At 38.9% G+C, this 21504-nt stretch overlaps 1 protein-coding gene across 13 annotated transcripts in view; it reads left to right on the forward strand.

Annotated features, from left to right (window-relative positions):
• ARID1B (AT-rich interaction domain 1B) overlaps window positions 1-21504 on the forward strand; it is a 437005-nt gene that overhangs the window by 153114 nt on the left and 262387 nt on the right. For all 13 annotated transcript variants that reach the window (XR_013534646.1, XM_035297021.3, XM_035297024.3 and 10 more), the window contains exon 4: window positions 6114-6224. Coding sequence is in view for 12 of the 13 variants with exons in the window: in XM_035297021.3 (XP_035152912.2) it covers window positions 6114-6224 (111 nt within the window). In the remaining variant the exon portion in view is untranslated. The remainder of the gene's footprint in view (window positions 1-6113; window positions 6225-21504) is intronic.

Raw genomic sequence — 21504 nt, forward strand, 5'->3', positions numbered from 1 at the left:
TCCAGTTGTCTCTGGTGTACAGTTATTATAGAAGTGAAGATAGATCCATCACTTTGAGATACTCAAGCATAGTACTCAGAGGCTAGCTCTGCAAGTGACTTAAGTTTTTGTTTCCTTGTAGGAAAAAATGAGATAACGATAGCAACTATCTTGTGGTGTTGTCCTTAGGATGACTGAGCACAGTACTTCTGTACACACTACCTCTGTGTACAGTACCTGTCACAAGTCCCCTCTTGTGAATGTGAGCTGTCCTTGCTGACTGTTTTCATTGGGGCTTTCCATAGGAGGCAAGGGCTGAGCATTCCTTGACATGCATGTTGTGTTGATTTATATCATTTTCTTTTTAGAAATATTTTAAATTCACCTACACACAGAAAGTGAAGGGAGGTCAGTGACACACCAGATGTCTGAAGCCTAGGGATGATTTCACGAACGCTGGCAGGCTGTGTGGCCACCAGGCATCCTCTCTGTGGAGGTGGTCCCAGCCCCCTCTCTCCCCACCCTCACGTGCTGGGATGGGCTTCTGTTTCCCTTTTAGGATTTGGAATTGGAATTGGAGTTTCCAAAGCATGAAGAGAACAAGAAATTATCGAGACTGCTCAAATCATCATTCATTCCTTCATTCTGAATTATTGCAAAACAGTAACAGTGTTGCCATCTACACTCTCTTCCTAGAACATCTATACTCGATGTGGGGATTGGGAAAACTTGGCTTAAGTAGCGTGAGAGTTATCACTTATTCCAGATCCAGATGCCATGGAGGCTCTTGCATTTTCTTTCCAACCTGACGCTCTTTGTTGGATTTTGCTGGTGTCTGGAGGCCTCCTCAGTGACCTCTTGCTAGGTACCATTGCCAATTTTTTATCAAGGACCAAGGTGCTCTTTCCCCTCCTGCTTTCCTCATCTTCCTTTGGTTTGTAGTCTATATGCTCTTAAATTCTCTCTCTGTCTCTCTCTCTCTCTTTCTCTTTTCTTGTTACTGTCTACCCATCTTCCCATCCCCCCCCCTCTGGTTTTGCTACTTTTTATGATGTAGTTTGACACCTGGAGTAAGTTTTGTTCTATTCCAAAGTGATGGACTGTGAGTGTAAATTGACACTTCCTTTGCTAAGAACAGTTTGCCAATATATATTAACATTTCAAATGTAAGTCTCATATAGTTTGGATCTGTGTCTCCATCCAAATCTCGTGTCTGATTGTAATCCCTAATGTGGGAGGTGGGGCCCGGTGGGAGAGGATTGGATCATGGGGGCGGTTTCCCTGGAATGGTTTCACACCATCCTCTTGGTGCCGTTCTCGTGATAGTGAGTGAGTTCTCATGAGAACTGGTTGTTTAAAAGTGGGTAGCACCTTCCCCCTCTCTCCCTTGCTGCTCCCACTGTGTGAGACACCTTACTTCCCCTTTGCCTTCCTCTGGGATCGATGATTGGAAGCTTCCTGAGGCCTCCTCAGAAGCAGAAGGCACCATGGTTCCTGTACAGCCTGCAGAACTGTGAGCCAATTACACCTGTTTTCTTTATAAATTATGCAGTCTCAGGTATTTCTTTATAGTTGTGTGAGAATGGACATACACAGCCCTTTGATGGAAAGTCACTTGTAAAGATTTATGCTACAAAGATTTTCACATGAAGATGTGTGCATAAAAATGCTTACTAATATAGTGCTGTATGAAGAAGGGAAGACTGGGGACAACCTAAATGTACACGAGTAAGTGACTGGTTAAATACGTGCCTGCACCCGCAAATAATGCAATGTGGTATGGCCATAAAATAAAGCAGATATTTAGTTACAGATACAGAATGGGCTCTACAAAATATATATATATATATATATATATATATATGCTGTTTACAGAAAATATGCTCTAGTCGTATATAAAGGAAAAAGGATTTAAATTAACATTTAAAGTTGGTAACACATTGAAAAATTGCAGAAAGGTAAATATAAAATCTAAACTTTATTCCATGGGAATGTTTTCTGTTTTTAATTTTTAAAAAGTGTCTTTGATGTTTTGGTTATTCTACATTTTATCCAAAGTTTTTTATTGCTATTCGGATTTTATTCGTTTCCTAATAAAAGAAAACAGAAGCACTCATGCTCCTGAACTTTGTACTGGGCCCTTGTAATAGTTCTCTTTACCCTTTCTATAGTAGAAGTGGGGCATGGGGCCGGGCATGGTGGCTCACACCTGTAATCCCAGCACTTGGAGAGGCCAAGGCAGGCGGATCATGTGAGGTCAGAAGTTTGAGATCAGCCTGGCCAACATGATGAAACCTTGTCTCTTCTAAAGATACAAAATTAGCCGGGTGTGGCGTGCACCTGTACTTCCAGCTACTTGGGAGACTGAGGCAGGAGAATCACTTGAACCTGGGAGGAGGAGGTTGCAGTGAGCTGAGATCGTGCCGTTGCACACCAGCCTGGGCAAAAAAGAGTGAAACTCCATCTCAAAAAAAAAATGTGGGACACTAGTGTTTCCTTCCTGGTCATGTTTCTTGTTATACTGTGTTATGTTACCCTCCCAGTAAAGGGAATAAGCCCATAGAAGGCATTCAGTCAGTGTCTGCGCCATTTGTTAAAGAGACCTGGGTGCAATGGCTCATTCCTGATTTTCAACACTTCGGGAGGCCAAGGCAGGAGAATCACTTGAGGCCAGGAGTTAGAGACCAGTCCACGTAGTATAGTGACACCTCATCTCTCAAAATAGATTGAAGAAACAGCCAGGCATGGTGGTGTGTGCCTGTAGCCCTAGCTACTCGGGAGACTTGGGTGGCTGAGGCAGGAGAATTGCTTGAGCCTGGGAGTTGGCAACTGCGGTGATCTATGATTAGGCTGAGTAGCAGAACAAGACCTTGTCTCTTAAAACAAAAAAAGAAAAGAAATGCCAAACTGAAAATCTCTGAAACAAATGTGTAATTACTACTACTCCCAAGCTTTTTTTTTTTTTTAACACTTTTGTTTGTGAGCCAGTTTCCTTTTAACCTTTGACTCACAACACAAAGCAGGTTAAGACCAGAGCCCATCAATGGCTAAAGGATTGTGAGTGAGATGCAGAAAAACAGTGCTGATGAATTCTGAAGGGAAAAGCACATTCCCACTGCTGGGTTCCTGTGCATTGCAGTGTTACCACAATATGGTATTCTTTCAAAGAGTTATGACTTTGTATATATACAGCAGGTAAATGTAATTATTATATGCGTATACTGGCTTACACACTAATGTGTACCGGCTGCTTCAACTTACAAATAACCAGACGGCAGTAAAGTTTTAAAGTATAAAGCTGTACTTCTTTGTTTATAAAATAAGATGCTGAACGTATTCTTTATTTTCTGAGACTGTCATTGCCTTCTTACTGTGTATTTACTCTTGAGATGCAAGTAAGTATGTACCAAAAAATAAATACAGCTTTTAAGATGAAAAAGCTCAAGTTTCTTCTGCAATGTTTTCATATCTTTATTAAAGCAGCCATGCAGACTTTATAGTCCCACTGTAAGTTATATGTAGTCGATGATTGTTATAGGTTTAAACTTGGCACCTTTCTGTGTGTTCCCTTATTAATACTTATGTTCAAACATAAACTGAGGCAGAACAAGTTTCCTTTTCAGCAGTTCTCACTAAATTCTGTTTCGATTTTATTTCCAACTTTACTTAATAGCTGAAAGCTTCTTGTGGTTAGGAATAGTATTTGAGATTTTGGTGGAATCTAATTATTTTGAACTTTTAAAGCCTTAAACAGTGAAATGTAAGGTCACAATGAATTTTTCTGGTAGTTTTCCTAGTCTCTTCATCTATGTTGCTTATTTTAGGGGGATGATGTCTAAATTGAAATGTTTATCCACTGTAGTTGTAATGATCTTTTTCAGCTTCTTTAGAAAGTACTTCATTGAGCTAAGAAGAGAAAATAAAAAGAAACATAAAAGAGTAATATGCATAGGACTTGCGAGCTTGTTACTATTTCCTAGCTGAAGTTTACTTAAAATTAAAAAAAGAGTGCGTAGGCATTGGGCAGAAAGCGTGCATGCTCGTGTGCTGGAGCAGGAGGCGGGGTCTGCTCATTTGTTTGCCCATTGTGAGGCTGTCCTGCACCTTTGTGCTTTTTTGTAACAGGGTGAAGGCCCCTGAATAGCGGCCTTGTGCCCTGCTCGATTTGAAATCCTTGCTTTTTATGGAAAGGAACCTGCAGGGCACCCAGTGGGCAGTCTGTGTGACAAGTGGAATCTAGGATCTGGAAGAAATGTGGTGTTTGAGGGGGATGGTGGCGGGGAGAGTGGTCATAATCTTTTAGCCTTTGCTATTGTGCCCCAGAAGCTTAATTGTCACCCTCTGCTGGCAGCCAGATTGCAGGGCCACTCTTTCAGTGTGCTTGGATTGCCTGTGCATGCTCTCACCTTACTGTTACAAATAAAAACCTGGACAGATGGGATGCAATTCTCTTAGAAAAATATCATATTAAATGGGCACATTACTAGTAGAGGTTAAATATCTGAGTTTATTTTTTTATTTTTTTGATGGAGACACATTTAAAGGGAAGAAGGGCTATTTGCCAAAAGCTGGACTTACTGGCACGCTCCTGTATTTCAGAGCCTGTTGAAAGACAGGTCGCACCAACACTAGGCTGGTTAAATCTAGTTTGTACAGCTTGTGTACTTTGTGGTACCAGCTATTGGTCCAAAGTTTCCTGGCTTAAGAAGCCATGTAATTTTAAGTGTGCGAGAAAGGGGTGGGCCAGCAGAAGCTTTTTATAGGGTTTCAAGTAATAAACATTAATTTTTAAAGTTATATTCCAAGGACTTTACAGAAGTGGAAGTCTGTATATGATGTTTCTTCAATGCCAGCGCATATTTGAACTGACAGGGAAGGGAGAGAATTTTATTTTAAAGCATGTTTTCCATTCTTTTTTCCTCTTCAATTAGAAACTGGTTCTTCAACTCTCAGAGCCAATTGAGACATGCTATAATAAGTATTTAACAATTCTGTCCTGCTGTTTGACTTTAGGGGTAAATGATGGTAGAATGTTTAGTAGCTGAGCACACATAGTTAGGTAGCTAGAGATCTGGTTTGCAGTAAATGTGGTGTGGTAATTGTTTCAGCACAATACTAAAACCATGCTGCATACCTCTTGGAAGAGTGTTTGACAAGATGCCAGAAGGGCCATGTTAATTTTAAGTTTATTGTCCCTATTCAGGTTTTTTGGGTGTGTTTTGTTCCCCACTGTTGTTTCATTCTTATGGTAGTTCTCTGAAAACTATGCCATGAACATATGGAGTTCTATATACGCATGTTTATTGGTTCTGCCGAAACCCCAGGCTTCTATGAGCTTAAATAACGATTTATGCTGTTTTGTTCGTAATTAGGAGGATCTATTAAGATATAGGTGACAGTAAGGTTTTCATTAGCTATTTCAGTTTTTGAGGTAATACTAAAGGCAGTTTGACCAAAATCTGAATTCAGCAATACAAGGAGCTTTTGGTTTGCTCTGGGTTCAAAGACAGTTTTGCTTGGCTACAGCTAACCTCACTCCTCCTTTTTATCAACTAGTCTTCTTGCTGTCAAACTCAAATACAGTACTTGGTATGATCTCATAATAAGTTTAGTTATTAATTATATTTCTATAATATATAATATATATAGTTTATATATTTCTGCTGTTAGTGATTCACTGCTTTTTAAAATTTTTGCTTCAATAATGTATTAGCTTATAGCCATAACATATTTATATGTTGGCTGAAATGTAAGATTAGATAAGCTTTTGTTTGGTTTTATTCTGTTTTGTCTCGCTCTGTCACCCAGGCTGGAGTGCAGTGGTGCAGTCGAAGCTTGCTGCAGCCTCGACCTCCCCAGCTCAAGCTATTCTCCCATCCCAGCCTCCCAAGTAGCTGCACCACTACACTCAGCTAATTATTTATTTTTTTGTAGAGATGGAGTCTCCCTGTGTTGCCCAGACCAGTCTCAAACTCCTGGGCTCAAGCGATCCACCTGCCTCAACCTCCCAAAGTGCTGGGATTACAGGCGTGACCCACTGTGCCTAGCCAAACTTTTGTTTAATTGTAGTTACTGAAGTTGCTTATAACTCATTGAGATATTTATGAAGTGCTTTGTGTTTGTGTTTTTTTTAGGACATGTCTCAGGAAGGCTATGGAACTAGATCTCAACCTCCTCTGGCCCCCGGAAAACCTAACCATGAAGACTTAAACCTAATACAGCAAGAAAGACCATCAAGTTTACCAGTAAGACATTATTGTGCTGATTTGGATATGAAAATGAGTTAAAGATTTTTAGAAAGAGTTGTTGTTTTTGTTTGTTCTACTTTATATTATGACATGATTGAGAAGTGTCTAGATTTCAGATATATTTTGTGATAATTTTTAGGAACTCTGTAGTCCTGGATAAGTATGTTGCATTTGTCTGTGTCTCTGTTGTAGAGCCTAGACATCAGTTAGAAGGTTTTATTCTGCTGGTCGATTTTGTGTGCAGGCAGTTATTGCTGTTGTACAGTGGAGCTTCTTTAGGCTGTTGCTTTTTGGTAGTGATACAGAACAGAGGTGTCCTTATAGCAGTTGAAACTTAAAGAAATTTGCACTTTGCAAAGGATACAAATGATGAGATAAAATATCTGATAGTAATTTGAATTTCTTCTAGGACTTTCTATTTATGTAATGAGAAAGCACCTAAAATAAAGTATTTTAGTTTAAAATTTGAAGCCAGACACAGTGGCTTACGCCTGTAATCCCAGCATTTTATGAGGCTGAGGCGGGTGGATCACATGAGGTTGGGAGTTTGAGACCAGCCTGACCAACATGGAGAAACCCCGTCTCTACTAAAAATAACAAAGATAGCCTGGCATGGTGGCACATGCCTGTCATCCCAGCTACTCTGGAGGCTGAGGCAGGAGAAATCTCTTGAACCCGGAAGGCAGAGGTTGCAGTGAGCTGAGATCATTCCATTGCACCCCAATCTGGGTAACAAGCAGTACTCTGTCTCCCACCCCCAAAAAAATAAATAAATAAAAATTGGCAAAGCAGTTTGTAAAGTATTTTCACCAGTAAATAGTACATGGTGATTAGGGTTTCTGTTTGTAAGAGTAGTGGCTGTTACAGTGTTGATGCCCATAAATGGTTCATGTCTACTTAATTTGCCTTTTTAATAGGGAACCTAATTTAAAGGAAGTCTTCTTCATTAACTAAAATAATAAATCTACAGGAGGTTGAGCCAGGAGAATCGCTTGAATCTGGGAGGCAGAGGTTGCAGTGAGCTAAGATCACATTACTGCACTCCAGCCTGGGCAACAGAGTGAGACTCCATCAAAAAAAAGAACAAATCTGTACAAATAAATATTTTTACATTTATTTGAATAATCATTGTCATTGCCTAATTTCTATTAAGAAGGTTTGTTTAAGATGGGAGTTCAGGATAGCCATGATTCTAATTGGAATTTCAACTATGTTTGCATTAACTTAGATTTATGATATTACTTATAAACATTAGAGAACAAACCTTTGTAGTGAATGTTATCCACAACATTTGACACGTGTACCATACCATATACATTGTAATGTGTATGCAGATTTAGAGAAGGTAAGTGATGACTGCAGGATGTCTGCTGTCTTTGAATCTGATGGATGTGTTTTTGAAACTCTAAGTTTGGCTTTTTTCCTCTTTAGTTTTGTTGATGTCTTTATTGTCTAGATATTTGGTTTTGAAGGAGGAAATAGGTAATGGATTCTGTGTTTTATGTGGTTAAACTTTCTTTAGCAGATAGTTCATAGCTTAATAAGCATGTAGTGTGTACGTGAGAGAGAGAGAGAGGAGAGAGAGAGATGCATGCATGCTGTTGATAAATGCTACATTTGCCATGTATTTGGAAATTAGCTTTTGTGGTTCTATGAAGTTTAAGTAGACATATGGAAAGCAGGTAAACCATGAATTTCACCTTTTTTCACCAGTTGTTTAGTGGTTTTTTTAGAGGCTTGACCTTGTAGATTTGTCATTGGCCAATGGTTTTGTACTGTGACACAGGTTGGCAAATTTGTCATAAATGGATGCAGATTTTCTGCATGGCTGTAAGAATAGTTTGTGGCAAACTGCTTTCTTCATAGCTACTCAGAAACTTCAACATCACTCACTAGTACACGCCTTTTGCCGTGGATCTGTGTTGAAATGGATGGTTGACATTTAGCTAACTCTACAGCGCTATTAGGATGTGGCATGAAGTGTTGTAGTCCCAGGTAACGACTGAAGAGTTTGCTCTGGGATAGGAGTTTTTAAGTTGATTGCTGGAAAAGCAGATGAAAGCATTTAGGAGATGAACCAATATATTCATCAACAATTTAAATATTTTCTGAATTGTTCTATTTCTATCTCATTGTATATGTGTAATAGCTATCTTCCTTAACCTTTATCTTGCCTACTTCCCGAAAATATTTAAGGTTGTCCATAATGTGTTTTTTTAATGAAGTTGTTAAAAAAAATACCCCTATTGGTATTTTCTTTCTGTTTTTGTAACTCACAGATAAGTAAGATGCTGGTTGACTCAATAGTATTTTAAGTACATTTCAATACTCTTTCAATAATCTCTTTTTTAGAGAGCAGAGTTTCTAGGTTTTATGTTAAGTATGTAGAATATTTAGTTACTGAATAAACAACAAACCGTAAGATCAGCTGCTTTATCTAAAATCCCCAATTTGTTAGGATGAAATTTGGCTTTATTTAAATGAAATTTATTGTGCCACTTTTTTTTTTTTTCCACGAGGCCTTCCCAGTATATAAAACTTTCTATATGGGGCTTACAAATATTTTTATTTATGTGGATACTTACAATAATTTGCACACAGCTAAGGTCATTGTGGTTTCGGGGAATGATTTGTTGATACTCAGTTATGGCTCTAGTAGCCTGTATTTTTATAATGTTACTTTCATTAGATACTCTCGTCCTCTAAGTTGGCTGGGTTGATACTGGAGAGCCCATGAAGCTGTATTTGTTAACACATCTGCATTTGCTGTTGGATCCTTTGTAGATTTATTCTGGTGCTATGGTTTTCCTTTTCAGGTGTCAGGGATATAAATTTTGTCTTTTCACCTAAAGTCAATCCATGATATTTGAAACCTCTAGTTTTGTAATTTGGAACTAAGTATATTGTGTTATCTGTACCATTTATGAAATGTAGCATAGTGATTCTAATGTGTAATTATTAATTCTATTCATTTTATATAATGACAATGCCAAGAATGCCTCTCAAGTAATTATTCCTTAGTCTTCTGGCTGACATTGAGATAGGTGTGTAATACGTTTCTGCATGTGATATTTTCTACCTGTATCCTAAGTATATTTTTCTTTAGCATGTTTTTACAGTGTAACAACTTTTTATTATAAGAAGTCAAGGGATTTCTAATATCTTTCTGCTACGTCTATGATATGATCCCTCAGTAAGTTGTCCTCTCATTGTTGTTTGAATCTGTTTTTCTGTATTTGCATGTCATTAAATAATTCTTGATGACCTTCAGTAGGTAATGCAGTTATGTTTTCCAGCTAACTTAGATAGATCTTTGTGTCATCCACAGAAAGCAAATGATTGATAACTTAATAACTTGTTCTCTTCTTGTCTTGGGGCCATGACCAGTCATATTTACTTTTTGCTTGGTGGACTCAGACCTAAGCCCTGAACAAATACTTCTTAATATTGTCCACTTATTTCTATACCTTTTAGTCAATACAGCCTTTTCTCTGTTTAGGTATATTAGTTTGTATGTCTTTGGTATTACTGTTATTGAAAAATCTTAACAGTTGAAGAGCTCTCTTTCTTAGACTATTATCACTTAAAATTTGAGCACATTGTAGCTTTCATGACCTCTAATATTGATATGAAATAAACCCGGCATTTAAGCAGAAGACACAATGGAAGGTCTAAAAGATGCTGTCACTTACTTATTTTCTTGTTTCATGAACATTGGATATCCCTCAATTTACATTCCAAGATAACCCTCAAATATGATTTAATATACTTTTGTTGAGTGTTGTGTTAAATTTTCACTTCTTGTGGCATTATTTATCATTTTATTATAGTTATTCTGAACATGGTTTTGGCTCCCCTATTTGACTAGAAGTTTTTCATGGTATTTATTATGTCCTATTCAGTAAAAATTTTCCTCAAAAATTTCTTAAAACATTGTTTTTAAATAAATTATTTTCTCAGTTTCAGAATTTTGTTTTAATTGTGAAGGGAGCTGTTAGGTGGTGTTGAACGGCTCCCGGGCACCTGTGCTGGCGCTGCTGAGTGATTGAATGAGTGGATGTCTGCATTGCCAGGTGGTGTTATTCTTAAAAGATTCTGTTTTACCAAGTGACGTTTAGATTTACCTAGGTAACTGTAGCTTTAAGAAAAGAAGTGGACACTTTGGATACTTAAGCTAAAAATATCCTTAAAACATTCTTTTCTTAGTAATACATATTTTTTACTTATAAAAAATTGAGAGAAATGGTAATCATAAGTTCAATAATTATAGTACAGATGGATAGTTTGTTAATAAAATATTCATAAACATGTATAAAAGGAAGTAAACATGAAAAAGTAAAAAGTTCTATTTTCTTTCTTTCTTTCTTTCTTTTTTTTTTTTTTTTTTGAGGCGGAGTTTTGCTCTTGTTACCCAGGCTGGAGTGCAATGGTGCGATCTCGGCTCACCGCAACCTCCACTTCCTGAGTTCAAACAATTCTCCTGCCTCAGCCTCCTGAGTAGCTGGGACTACAGGCATGCGCCACCATGCCCGGCTAATTTTTTTTTTTTTATTTTTTTTTTATTTTTAGTAGAGACGGGGTTTCACCATGTTGACCAGGATGGTGTCGATCTCTTGACCTCGTGATCCACCTGCCTCGGCCTCCCAAAGTGCTGGGATTACAGGCCTGAGCCACCGCGCCCGGCCCAAAAGTTTTATTTTCTTATAAAACACTATATAAGTGCTTTCTTATAGTGCTTTTCCCTCCAGGGATCTGAAAACTTGTAAATATTCCTCAGTTTGAAAATAACTAATTTGTTTTATTCTTCAGAGAAGCATGCTGCTAGCTTTCTATTTCAGATAGGAGGTTCATTATTCTGTTTACCTGAGATGTAGAATACTATCAGTTTGCAGTCATATTCTAAGAGCATTTGAAAATGGACCGCTTTATTAGGACTTTGTAAAATATGTCTGTCTATAAATATTGGCTGTTCTAGAAGGCTCATCAGGTCATTAAAAACTTCTTTGTGACCCTTTCTTCCTTAAATAGGAAATATTTAAAGAGGCTGACATGAAAAGGGTTTGATCTTTCTGAGTTAACTAAAAATCCCTAAATGTGTTGAATAGTGCTTATGGCACTTCTGTTGAGTTTGCGATTAGAGGGAAATATTGGGCTTTAGATAAAACGTATGTGTTTTGGCTCTTTGTGAGAGGAAGGAGGTAGTAAATGCTGGTTGTTCTTTGAAATAGAGGGTGTTAAACAGGATATTGGAAGCCTGAAAGAGAATGGTTGGAAAACTTTTATTACCGAGAATATTCTGTGGGCTTGGCTATTAGCAGCAGAGCATGCAGTGTTTGTCTTTAATTAAAGAAGAATACCCTGTTTGTGTTGTTTTTTTCTTTCTTAATCTTTATCGACACTTATGTTGCTTAGGGGTAAAAGGTCATGAATTTTGGAAGCATATTTGAATATTGATGACATTAATATGGATGTTCTAAGCATGTAGATTTGATAATACGATTCCTGTGAATGATTGGAAACTATCGGGAAAGGTTTTTTAACTGGGCTCAGCCTTTTGCTGTTCTCAGTCCAACCCAGCTAGAAATATAAATTGTTAAGACTGTCTCAGCCTGTTAGTTGGCAGGTTTTGGCAAAAGTTAAAATCTACCAGGTAAGAATTAGATGTATGGCTAACGAATTGAAGTATTTCGAAACCTTTTTATTTGAACTTGATTTAAATGCTTGTTATTAAAAGGTTAAGAGTGGAGCGGTCTTCCGTTGATAGATCCTTCTCAAATCTTTATAAACATTTAAAAAATATATAAGTTAATGAAGGAAAATCCAGATCTGTCATCAAGCTTATCTCAGTGTTCAGACATGGACGATGCCTGTGTGCAGCTGAAGACTTAAGGTGTTTATTATCAGTATTCTCAAAATGTTATAGTGTATGTTGAGTTTTAGAGTTTCAAAGAAAATACTTTTAAAATGGAAATCTCCTCTGCCAGAGAGGAAGAGGAGGTTCTCTGAAGGATGGTGCCCTGTCCCTCAGAGCGTCTACAGGTGTACTTTGTCGTTTGCATTGTTTCAAAACCAAAGGTACTGACACATTTTAATGTCTTGGGGAAGCTTTAACAGTAACATGCAGTATTTCAGCTTCTTAGGATTTATCATGTTCTTGAACATAATTGTAATCACTGGTCTCTTCTGTGTGGAGATACCAGTTATTTCTGGGTTAAGAAGATTAAGAAGAGCATTTCAGGACCTTGCTGGAAAACCTGAATTTAGAAGATGTGATAGTGACTCTGACAGATGTTTATTTTCCAAAATGGTTTATTTCTTTAGGATATGATATTCTATGATTTTATGCCCTAGGATATTTTCATGATTTTGGTAGTCATTTTGAAAATAGAGGATAGTGCTTGAACTTGAAGAAGGTAGGAAGTAGGAAGGTATGTCTCTCTCCTTCTTTGAAAACAATCTTCCATTTAAATATTTGTTCTGTAAATGAAAATTCAATAAAACCTCAAGAGTTTGGAATTCTTCCAGGACAAAACATGCCAAATATATTGGAAAGTGAATAAATTAATATTGAGAAAGAACTGTAGTTTGCTTTAAATAATTCAGATGTTTGTGCACAAAGTGTTTCTAAGTTGACATACTCAGTTCCGTTAAAATTCTAAATTTGTCATAGCTGAGGTATTTGCTTAGTGGCAGTGCATTAATTTTAAGAATTTGTTTAATTTTAAAAAACACATTTCAACTAAGCATACCCCCTGCAAACTTTTTCATATAATATTCTGAAGATTTCCATTTAAAATATGGGGGAAATGAATTTCAACCCATTTTATAGGACTGTCAGCTAGTTACTAAAAAATTAATGAAGGAGTATGAAGGAGTACTATAGAAAAATAGGCACTAGACAAAATTGGAGATTAAGAGAGGCTGAAACATAACTGATTTGCAGGATATTGGTTTTGATAATAGAAGGATAAGGATGATCTGTAGTTGATAAATGAGGCTCATTAAGTAAGGGATGATAAATGCAGATGTTCCTGACTAATAGAGAAGTCAGCATACAAATTTTGCCATAATAAAATTGGGGATGGGTAGGCTTTGACCAGCTTGCAGCTCTTACAGTGACCTCTGTGAGGCCTTGGGAGCTCCTCTGTGGTCTCTATGCCTGGGCCACAGAGGCAGCCTGGACCCCATGGGGCCTCGGGCTAGCAAAAACGGGAGCCAGAGTGGGTCTCTGGGAATCTAGAGCCACCTAGAGCAGAGCATACAAGGAGCTCCCCCATGGTGTAGAGGCCAGGGCAGGAGTGCAGCTCCTGCAAGTCTAAGTTTTTATTTTTTTTATGCTAAAAAGAAGAAGAAGAAGAGGAAAAAAAAAACCCATGACTCTAATGTTCTGAGGTCTCTCTTCTCACCCTAGCCTGCACTTCTGGTTTTGGCATGGCAGTGCCTGGCACGTTAGGCTAGATGCCACCATCCTCACCCCCATCCTCCTTCTCCTAGTGCTTCTCCTGTGTGCTGGGATCTGCTGCCTCCAGCTCCTGCAGGCAATGGCTGGTGTGCAGCGTTGAATGCATTTTCCTTTATATTATTCAAGTTAGGTGGGAAATAGCTTTTAATTTACAGATTTTCACTTCGCAGGTAACTCTGAAGGCACACATCTGTTTTATATAACAAGGGATATATAACCAGCAGGGGCTCATAGTAGCATTTGTGGACTGGTTGTTTGCTTTTATGTTTCTTTGGGACTGGAAGTAACTATTTTTAACGTTAACTGTCTGTTTGGGAGAGGAAATAAATACATGTAGAGAAGGTTCTACCTGAGCCGAAATTTCCCATTCTTCCCTCACAATGTAGGGTTTTAGGGGTGTCTCTTTTTTTTTCTCATCTTTTTCTCTTGCCTTCTCTAAATTGTTGTAAAATAACTGAATGGTCTTGTTTTCCTTTGTTTGGGTCAAGAAATTTTAGCTGAAAATTGTTACTGTGTGAAAGAAGATTATTGACTCAACAAGCCTTCAATTTTCCGTGAATAACACTCCCACCCCCTAGCTTCAGGAACATGCCGCGCATGCATTCTATTTTAAAATACAGACTGTAATTTAAAACAGGCATTTTGATGCCCCACTGAACTTTGTTTAAGCCTGGAATAAAAGAGGAGAAACAAGCTTTAAGCCACAAAAAAGTGACTAAGCTTTCTCAACTACTTTTCTTCATAATACATTCTAAAAAAATTAAAAAAGCTTGTAGGTACTATTGTCTCTTTCCACAGGACCGAAGTTGCACCCAGTTTTAGATCGGGCTATGCAGATCTTTCTGCTTGGTTCATTATTGAGATGCCATTTGGACTTTCCAGTCAACAGGGTCATATTTGCTGCTGTCTGTCTGTATGGTACAGGTTCAGTGTATGTGAGAACATTCTAAAATTACATATATAATTTTTAGCATTCATTTACTTATAGATAATTTTTTAGAGTTCTCTTGATTTAACCTGATTATTATACTGGAATGGTATAAATATTTAACTACAGTTTTATTTACCATCAGGTCATTGTAGAAATTGTGATTTGAAAGTAGTTTGTTACTTGCTTTTTTTCTTCCTCACAGAAATGAAAATGAACAGCTTATAGTGACTTGAATGGAAGAAACAATAGCTTTACTGTCTTGATAAAATAATATGTTTTGGCTGAGAGACTTGTTCTGATCGCCGCACTGAATGCCAGCAGGGCAGGGTCTCAGCTGAGGTTCTGGCCTTGAGCAATGCCATTTCTCAGAGCTTCTGTTTCTTTGAAAAATGAGTAAGTTAGATTTAGGAAACTCTAGCACCTTCTAGCTCCACAGTTTTTCATTAAAAGCCATCTTTGTTAACGTATGAGAGAAAGCACTGATAAAAACGGACTCTTTCTCTGCGTTTGGGAGAAAGTCAGTGGAGTGAGTGAAGTGCGGGCACATTGAAATCTCCAGAAACAGCTCCTATGTGGCGCTTGGTGGCCTCTCTTCCATTCTCCGGTGCCATTTGCTTTTGTAGCAGGGCCAGTTGAACTTGTTGAGGGATTTGGGGCTGCCTTACTGAGTATATAATCTTAGTATCAGGCCTTGGGAGCACCGCAGACCTTCCTATATGGGGTCTCCCTCTTCTCTTTCATCTCAGATTCCAGAGGTCCCCCTTCCTCTCCTGTGTGATCAGTTTGGGAGCCGTTATGTGGTTGCATATAGGGAAGTCTAGGGAAAAAGAAACTTCGTGGAAAAGGAAAGGGGGAGGTAGAAAAACCAACCAACCAATCAAATAAACGAAAAAGCTGCAGGACGATGAAATCTTTGTGATGCAAAGGCTAATGCCAACAGGATGGTTTTCTGAACCAAGTTGATCGTGTGCCAAGTTGTTTTTCATTTCTTGATGGGGTAAGGAAGGCCCTGAGGGTATGTACCTGAGGTCTTCATTCACCCCCAACCCTCAGGTTTACATCTGAGTCACTGGCAAACGCACTATGCTTTTCCAGCCGAGATTGATATGAATGGAAGTAGTAGTAACCCAAAGACATGAAAACCGCTGTTTGTCTTGAGTGGAACTCAAGCCGTGGGTTCCCCCTACATGCCTATGTTTTGTGTGTGTTTACCGCCCCCCACCACTCACCCCCCGCTTTTTTTGGAGTGTTTAGAGCTCACTGGTTTGATCTGGGTAGAGTGATGTGTTACAGTTCTCACTTTTACTTGATTTCTCACTGCTCTTTCTGTCAGAGCACAGAAGGGTACATGCAGTGAGGCAGTAGCAGAAGCCACACCTGCTCCTCAGGCGGATGTCCTCTCTGACGCAGGCCAGAGTGAGCCTGGGGACCACCTAGTGCGCTGCGGCTCCTGGCACTTGTGCCTGCATATCGTTTCCTGATTTTCAGAATTGTCTGACCTGCATAGGTAGGGATCTCCGCAAGTCTTTCTTTTCTCCATGGGCATGAGTAGTCGAGCCGTGCAGTGAGTCAGTCCACACCTGGGGAAAATGTGTAGTTGGTCTTTTGTAATTATGCTGTATCTGGAGAAAGTTTGGCTCCAGAATGATAACATAACACTCCATTGGACACCATTTTTTAAAGTCTTGTTGTATATAAATGAAAATATTGTCCAGGCATGGTGGCTCATGCCTGTAACCCCAGCACTTCGGGAGGCCGTGGTGGGCAGATCTGTTGAGCCTAGGAGTTTGAGCCCAGCCTGGCCAACATGGTGAAACCCCATCTTCACTAAAAATACAAAAATTACCCAGGTGTGGTAGGGCATGCCTGTGGTCTGAACTACTTTGAGGTTGAGGTAGGAGGATGGCTCGAGGCTGGGAGATTGAGGCTGCAGTGATCACACCACTGCACTCCAGCCTACACAACAAAAGCAAAGACCCTGTCTCAACAACAACGAAAGTGAAAATACTAGTTAATGGACACTAGCAACTGCTAGTAAAAGAGGAATAATGGGCTGGATGTGGTGCCTCATGCCTGTAATTCCAGCACTTTGGGAGGCCAAAGTGGGCGGATCAATTGAGGTCAAGACCAGCCTGGCCAACATGGTGAAACCCCACCTCTACTAAGTATACCCCCCCCCCAAAAAAAAGCCAGGTGTGGTGGTGCACACCTGTAATCCCAGGTACTCAGGATGCCTAGGCAGGAGAATCACAAGAACTTGGGAGGTGGAGGTTGCAGTGAGCTGAGATTGTGCCACTGCACTCCAGTCCGGGCGACTCTGTCTTTAAAAAAACAAAAAAACAAAACCAAACAGGAAGAAGAATAGATATGCCCATTAGTGAGTGTCCAAGATATAGGTGTGTGCATTGTAAAGACGGGGCTTCTTGACATCTGTTTGCCTGCCTAAAGCCCCCACTCCACTCTTCCATAGTATTTTGAAAGTCTAGAACTGTCAGGTTACCAAGTGGATTATAACGTTCTTTTTACATACGCAAAACCTTCGTTTTGGAAATGGCCGTCCTGACCCTGGAGGCAGGGACACAATTTGAGAGTGTGAGCTCAGCCTGGCTGGGAAACTGGTGGCTGTGGGAGTGCAGAGGAAGAAAACTCTTGGAATAAAGGGAGGAAGGGCACGAGGGAGGGACGATAGATGCTTTTGAGGTTTTTAATCTGTGTGACCAGGGTGTGTTGGTGGTGTTGCTGACAAACATGGGGAAACAAACGTAGTGGGAAGAGAAAAGATACCCAGAGATTTTTATGAGAGTAAAGCAAGTCCTGAATAACTTTGCTCAAATCCTGTAACACCTAAAAGGATGCAACTCATCTTTTCTACTAAAGCCTTGTTTTTTATATAGTTCTTTATATCAGAAGTAAAACATTGTCATAAATGAGAATTGATGTTGAAAGAATGGTGGCATCGGCTATGACATTGCATTTCATTTAAATTTTTGGAGATGATTTGAAGAGTGTTGTGGAAGAGTGTGTATAAACAACTCAGCACGTCTTCCCAGAGTGTGCACAACTGGAATTGGAACTAGGGCAAGGCACAGTCGCAAGAAAAAAAGAAGCTACATAGTTCAGTTGGGACTCAGGCTAGTCTTATTTTCTTTTGCTTTTAGGATAGTGCAATAAGATTCTATCTGAATAGGTTCCTCTCCTTGGGTAGAGACAGATTACATTGTATTACTTGGTTTGATATGCTTTTGAACGATTTAGCCTACGTTCTTATTTCCTTTCCTTTTGGAGTTACATTTCCTAGTTTAATTTATCTCATTATTAATTTCTCCTTCTCTGAAACTTTTTGGGCTGTAGGTATTGTGGCATAGTCTACAAATTTAATGCCTTTACATTTTTTTTTTTTTTTTCTTTTTGCAAGTGTAGGGTGTGTGAGTATGGGACAGTGGGGGAGGGGACTGGCTTTAATATGCTGTTTTGAAAGATGCTCTCTTTTATTTTGTAGAAATGGGTTACCACTTTGAGCACCATGAGATTCTGATACATTTGGATCCTAGCAGAGGAATTGGGACTTTAGAAAATTACTCTGAATTCCAAAGGGCTACTTAAAAAAAAATATACACACACACACACACACCCTTTCCTCTCTTTTTTCTTCAATTTTGAAAAGCGCTGCCATTTTACTCCAGGAAATGACAAAGAAAAGAGCAAAGGTTTTGCTTTAGGGATGAACAGAAATACTTTTGACTTAATTTATTAACTTTTTTTTTGGTATAAGCTAAAGATGAAACATATTACAGCTGCCAAGGGCAATTAATGAAACATGAAAAGTTAATATTAACGATTTCTTAACATGCATGTATTTTTATGTATTTAATTTGACTTGGATTTTTTTTGAGCTGTAATTTCCATCTGTGAAAATAAGGACTCCAGAATGGCAGGGCACCTGGACAGTGGTGGAGTAGTGGTCAGTCTAGAGCTTGTTCCAGCCATGACGGCAGCTCCTTCGAGCACCTGCTCCTGAGTGTGGTGGTACCATGGCATCCCGTAAACTTTTTCAAAGCTTAAACCGTCTCTCCTTTGAAATATAAAACTATTTTGCCAATTTTGATTAAAGTTAGGAATAAATACAAATGTTCTTGAGTAAATACAAATGTGGTCAAATTTCCTGTTTGTTTTTCATAGTTGCCGCATTAATTTCTTTATTTCTGTTTAGTGTTTTTTTGAGACAGAATATTGCTGTGTCATCTACACTGGAGTGCAGGCGTCATCATAGCCTAGAACGCCTGGGCTCAAGTGATTCTTTGGCCTTAGCCTCCCGAGTAGCTGGGACTATAGGCATGTGTCACTACGCCTGGCTAGTTTTTAAATTTCTTGTAGAGACGGGGGAGGGGGTGAGAAGGTGGTGTCTCACTCTTTGCCAGGCTGGCGTTGAAATCCTGGCCTCATGTGATCCTCCTTCCTCTTGCCTCCCAAGTGCTGCAGTTGCAGATGTGAGCCACAGTGCCCAGCCCCAATTGCTCCATTTATGTTTTTCTTTAGCCAACATGCCTTAATGTTGACATCCTCAATTAAGATGCAATATCTTGTCTTTTCTGCTTCTCAATTATGCAGAAAAATTCAATTATGTTTAATAATCATTTATTGATGGTGTCCTATGTCTAAGATTTTATATTAGATGTAATATTAATAAAAAGAAAAATAAAAAATTCAAATTATTTCACTGGCTTATTAATGTTTGTTCTTTGCCATAACACATCAGGAATAAGAAAAGAAATGAGCAGAAAATACCTACTTTAGTGATGCTGGTTACTGAAAGTAGCATCTTTCTTCATTTTATCTTCAGAGAACCACATCCAAATAGCTGCAGAATTCTTACTTTCAGCACATATAATTTCACAGAAGTGTTTTGCCATCTTGTGGAAATCTTGACTATTTGGAAGTTGACGAGCAGCAATGGCTGTGACAGAACTGTGGTCATAGACTTTTATACAAGGTTCAGGTGGCATTGAGTCGTGTGTTATCAGTGCTGGTGGTTTCAGAGCAGGAGAACACTGCCTCCCAAGTCTCCCAACACTTTTTCGAACACCTGGTGTGGGAGAGTAACCTTTATGCTGGCTTTCTTGAGGAGTTTCATGAGGATTTTATTATTTTTACTACTTTTCTTGCTGACTTAATTGGCATTTTCGTTGTGTAGGGATAAAAACATCTTTGATATAATTCTGGCCTGTTTGGGGGTATCAGATTTATAAAAGTATTTCTAAATATGCACGCAGTTGCTGACAAGGCACATTTCACACCTGATTGAGTTTTATGGCCTGGATACTCCACCTTGAGTTTTGCACATACATAAGACCTAAGTGCATAAACCTCTTGGGCAGTGCGCCTACCACGTACAGAAGTGTCCTGTGAATGTCAGTTTCTTGCCCTTTCTTTGCCCTCCTCCTTTTGTGAAATGATATTTGGCTTCTGGGGCCTGTGAGGGCTGCTGGGGCACCACACTTCCCCGAGATTCAGTATTCCTTTCCTGTGAGCAAGGAACCAGAACAGGTGGCTGACTCTTGCCCAGATCTGATCCTGGCACGCAGCCTGTAACTTCAGTGATGAACCCCGATATTGCAGTCCTCTTTGGATGCAGATAATGTTGTTGTAAATGCCACTGGGGTTCTTCTGCGTCCATTTTATTTCATGTTCCTCAGTTTTATGTTTTTTATATTTTATCAGTTTTTATTTACCCCGCACAGAAGAACACAAGAGAAAACTGCATTAATATACGTTGTGTTTTTCAGGATTTCCCCAATATTGTGCTGCCAGTTTTGGTTTGTTGAGCCACCAAAGACTGACCTATGGGGACGAGTGAAGACGAAGGGATGAAATCTTCTAGGTTTTAATACATTTTAATTAATTATTCCTAACAAGCAAATTATTTCTAACTCAGGAATTATTTCTAACTTGTTAGGAATAATTACAGGTGTCTAGTTTAGACAATTAAAATATGTTGATAATTTGGAAATGTGATGTTAGTGACTAGTGTTAGCTTGATCTGCACCCCAGCTTTATCCTCAGAGTCAGATGGTAGTGTAGTGGCTGGTGATTGGGGTTCATCCTCCCTGGCTCATTTCAGCTCGTGGTATTACTAGTGAGTAGCAAGATCACCTAAAAGAAGGGAAAAGCAAAGGCATGGGTACGGATCTACTTGGTTTGCGGCAATTCTGCTTTAGGTAGATTCCTCAGATTGCTCAAAGAGTTTTCAGAGTTTTTATACAAACACCATGTGACTGTAATAGGAGTGTCCAGCCATGAAGGATAACACAAGTCTTTAGTAACAAGGATGGTGATTCCGGTAGTATCACTAAATACACTTTTAAGCCAAATACTTAATGTTGGTTGAATCATTATTTGAAATATTATATAGGTTTGTGTATATACATGGGGGAGTAAGAGAAGGGGACATGCCTAAATAATTACATTAATATAGGAAATACACCTTTTTGAATTCTGCCATTTTCCGTTCCAGTTGATTAGATGACATTAAATTAATATGTTGTTGTGAGCTAGGTGGCATTTTGCAGGGGGTAACATCTTGAAAGTTGTCCTGGTTTTTTAGCGCTGCTCTTTCAGAGTTTTATTTATTGAAGTTTAAACTATTCACAAGACCCTGTGGTAACTGGTGAACAGGTACCTGGGAAGTTACAGAAGAAGGACTATGACATTACACTTGCAAATAGATTAATGCAGCTTCCTTTTTCCCAGCATGTTTATTGATTGTCCTGTCATATCTGTTCTATATCATACTGTTACCAGGTTTACCTGTGAATTTAGCTACAAGCCTAATTTCTCATTAAAACAAAAAAAAAATATGAAGTATAATATACTCAATGTAATTTTAG

The sequence above is a fragment of the Callithrix jacchus genome, chromosome 4 (genome assembly GCF_049354715.1).
Source record: "Callithrix jacchus isolate 240 chromosome 4, calJac240_pri, whole genome shotgun sequence".
NCBI classification, from domain to species: Eukaryota; Metazoa; Chordata; class Mammalia; order Primates; family Cebidae; genus Callithrix; species Callithrix jacchus.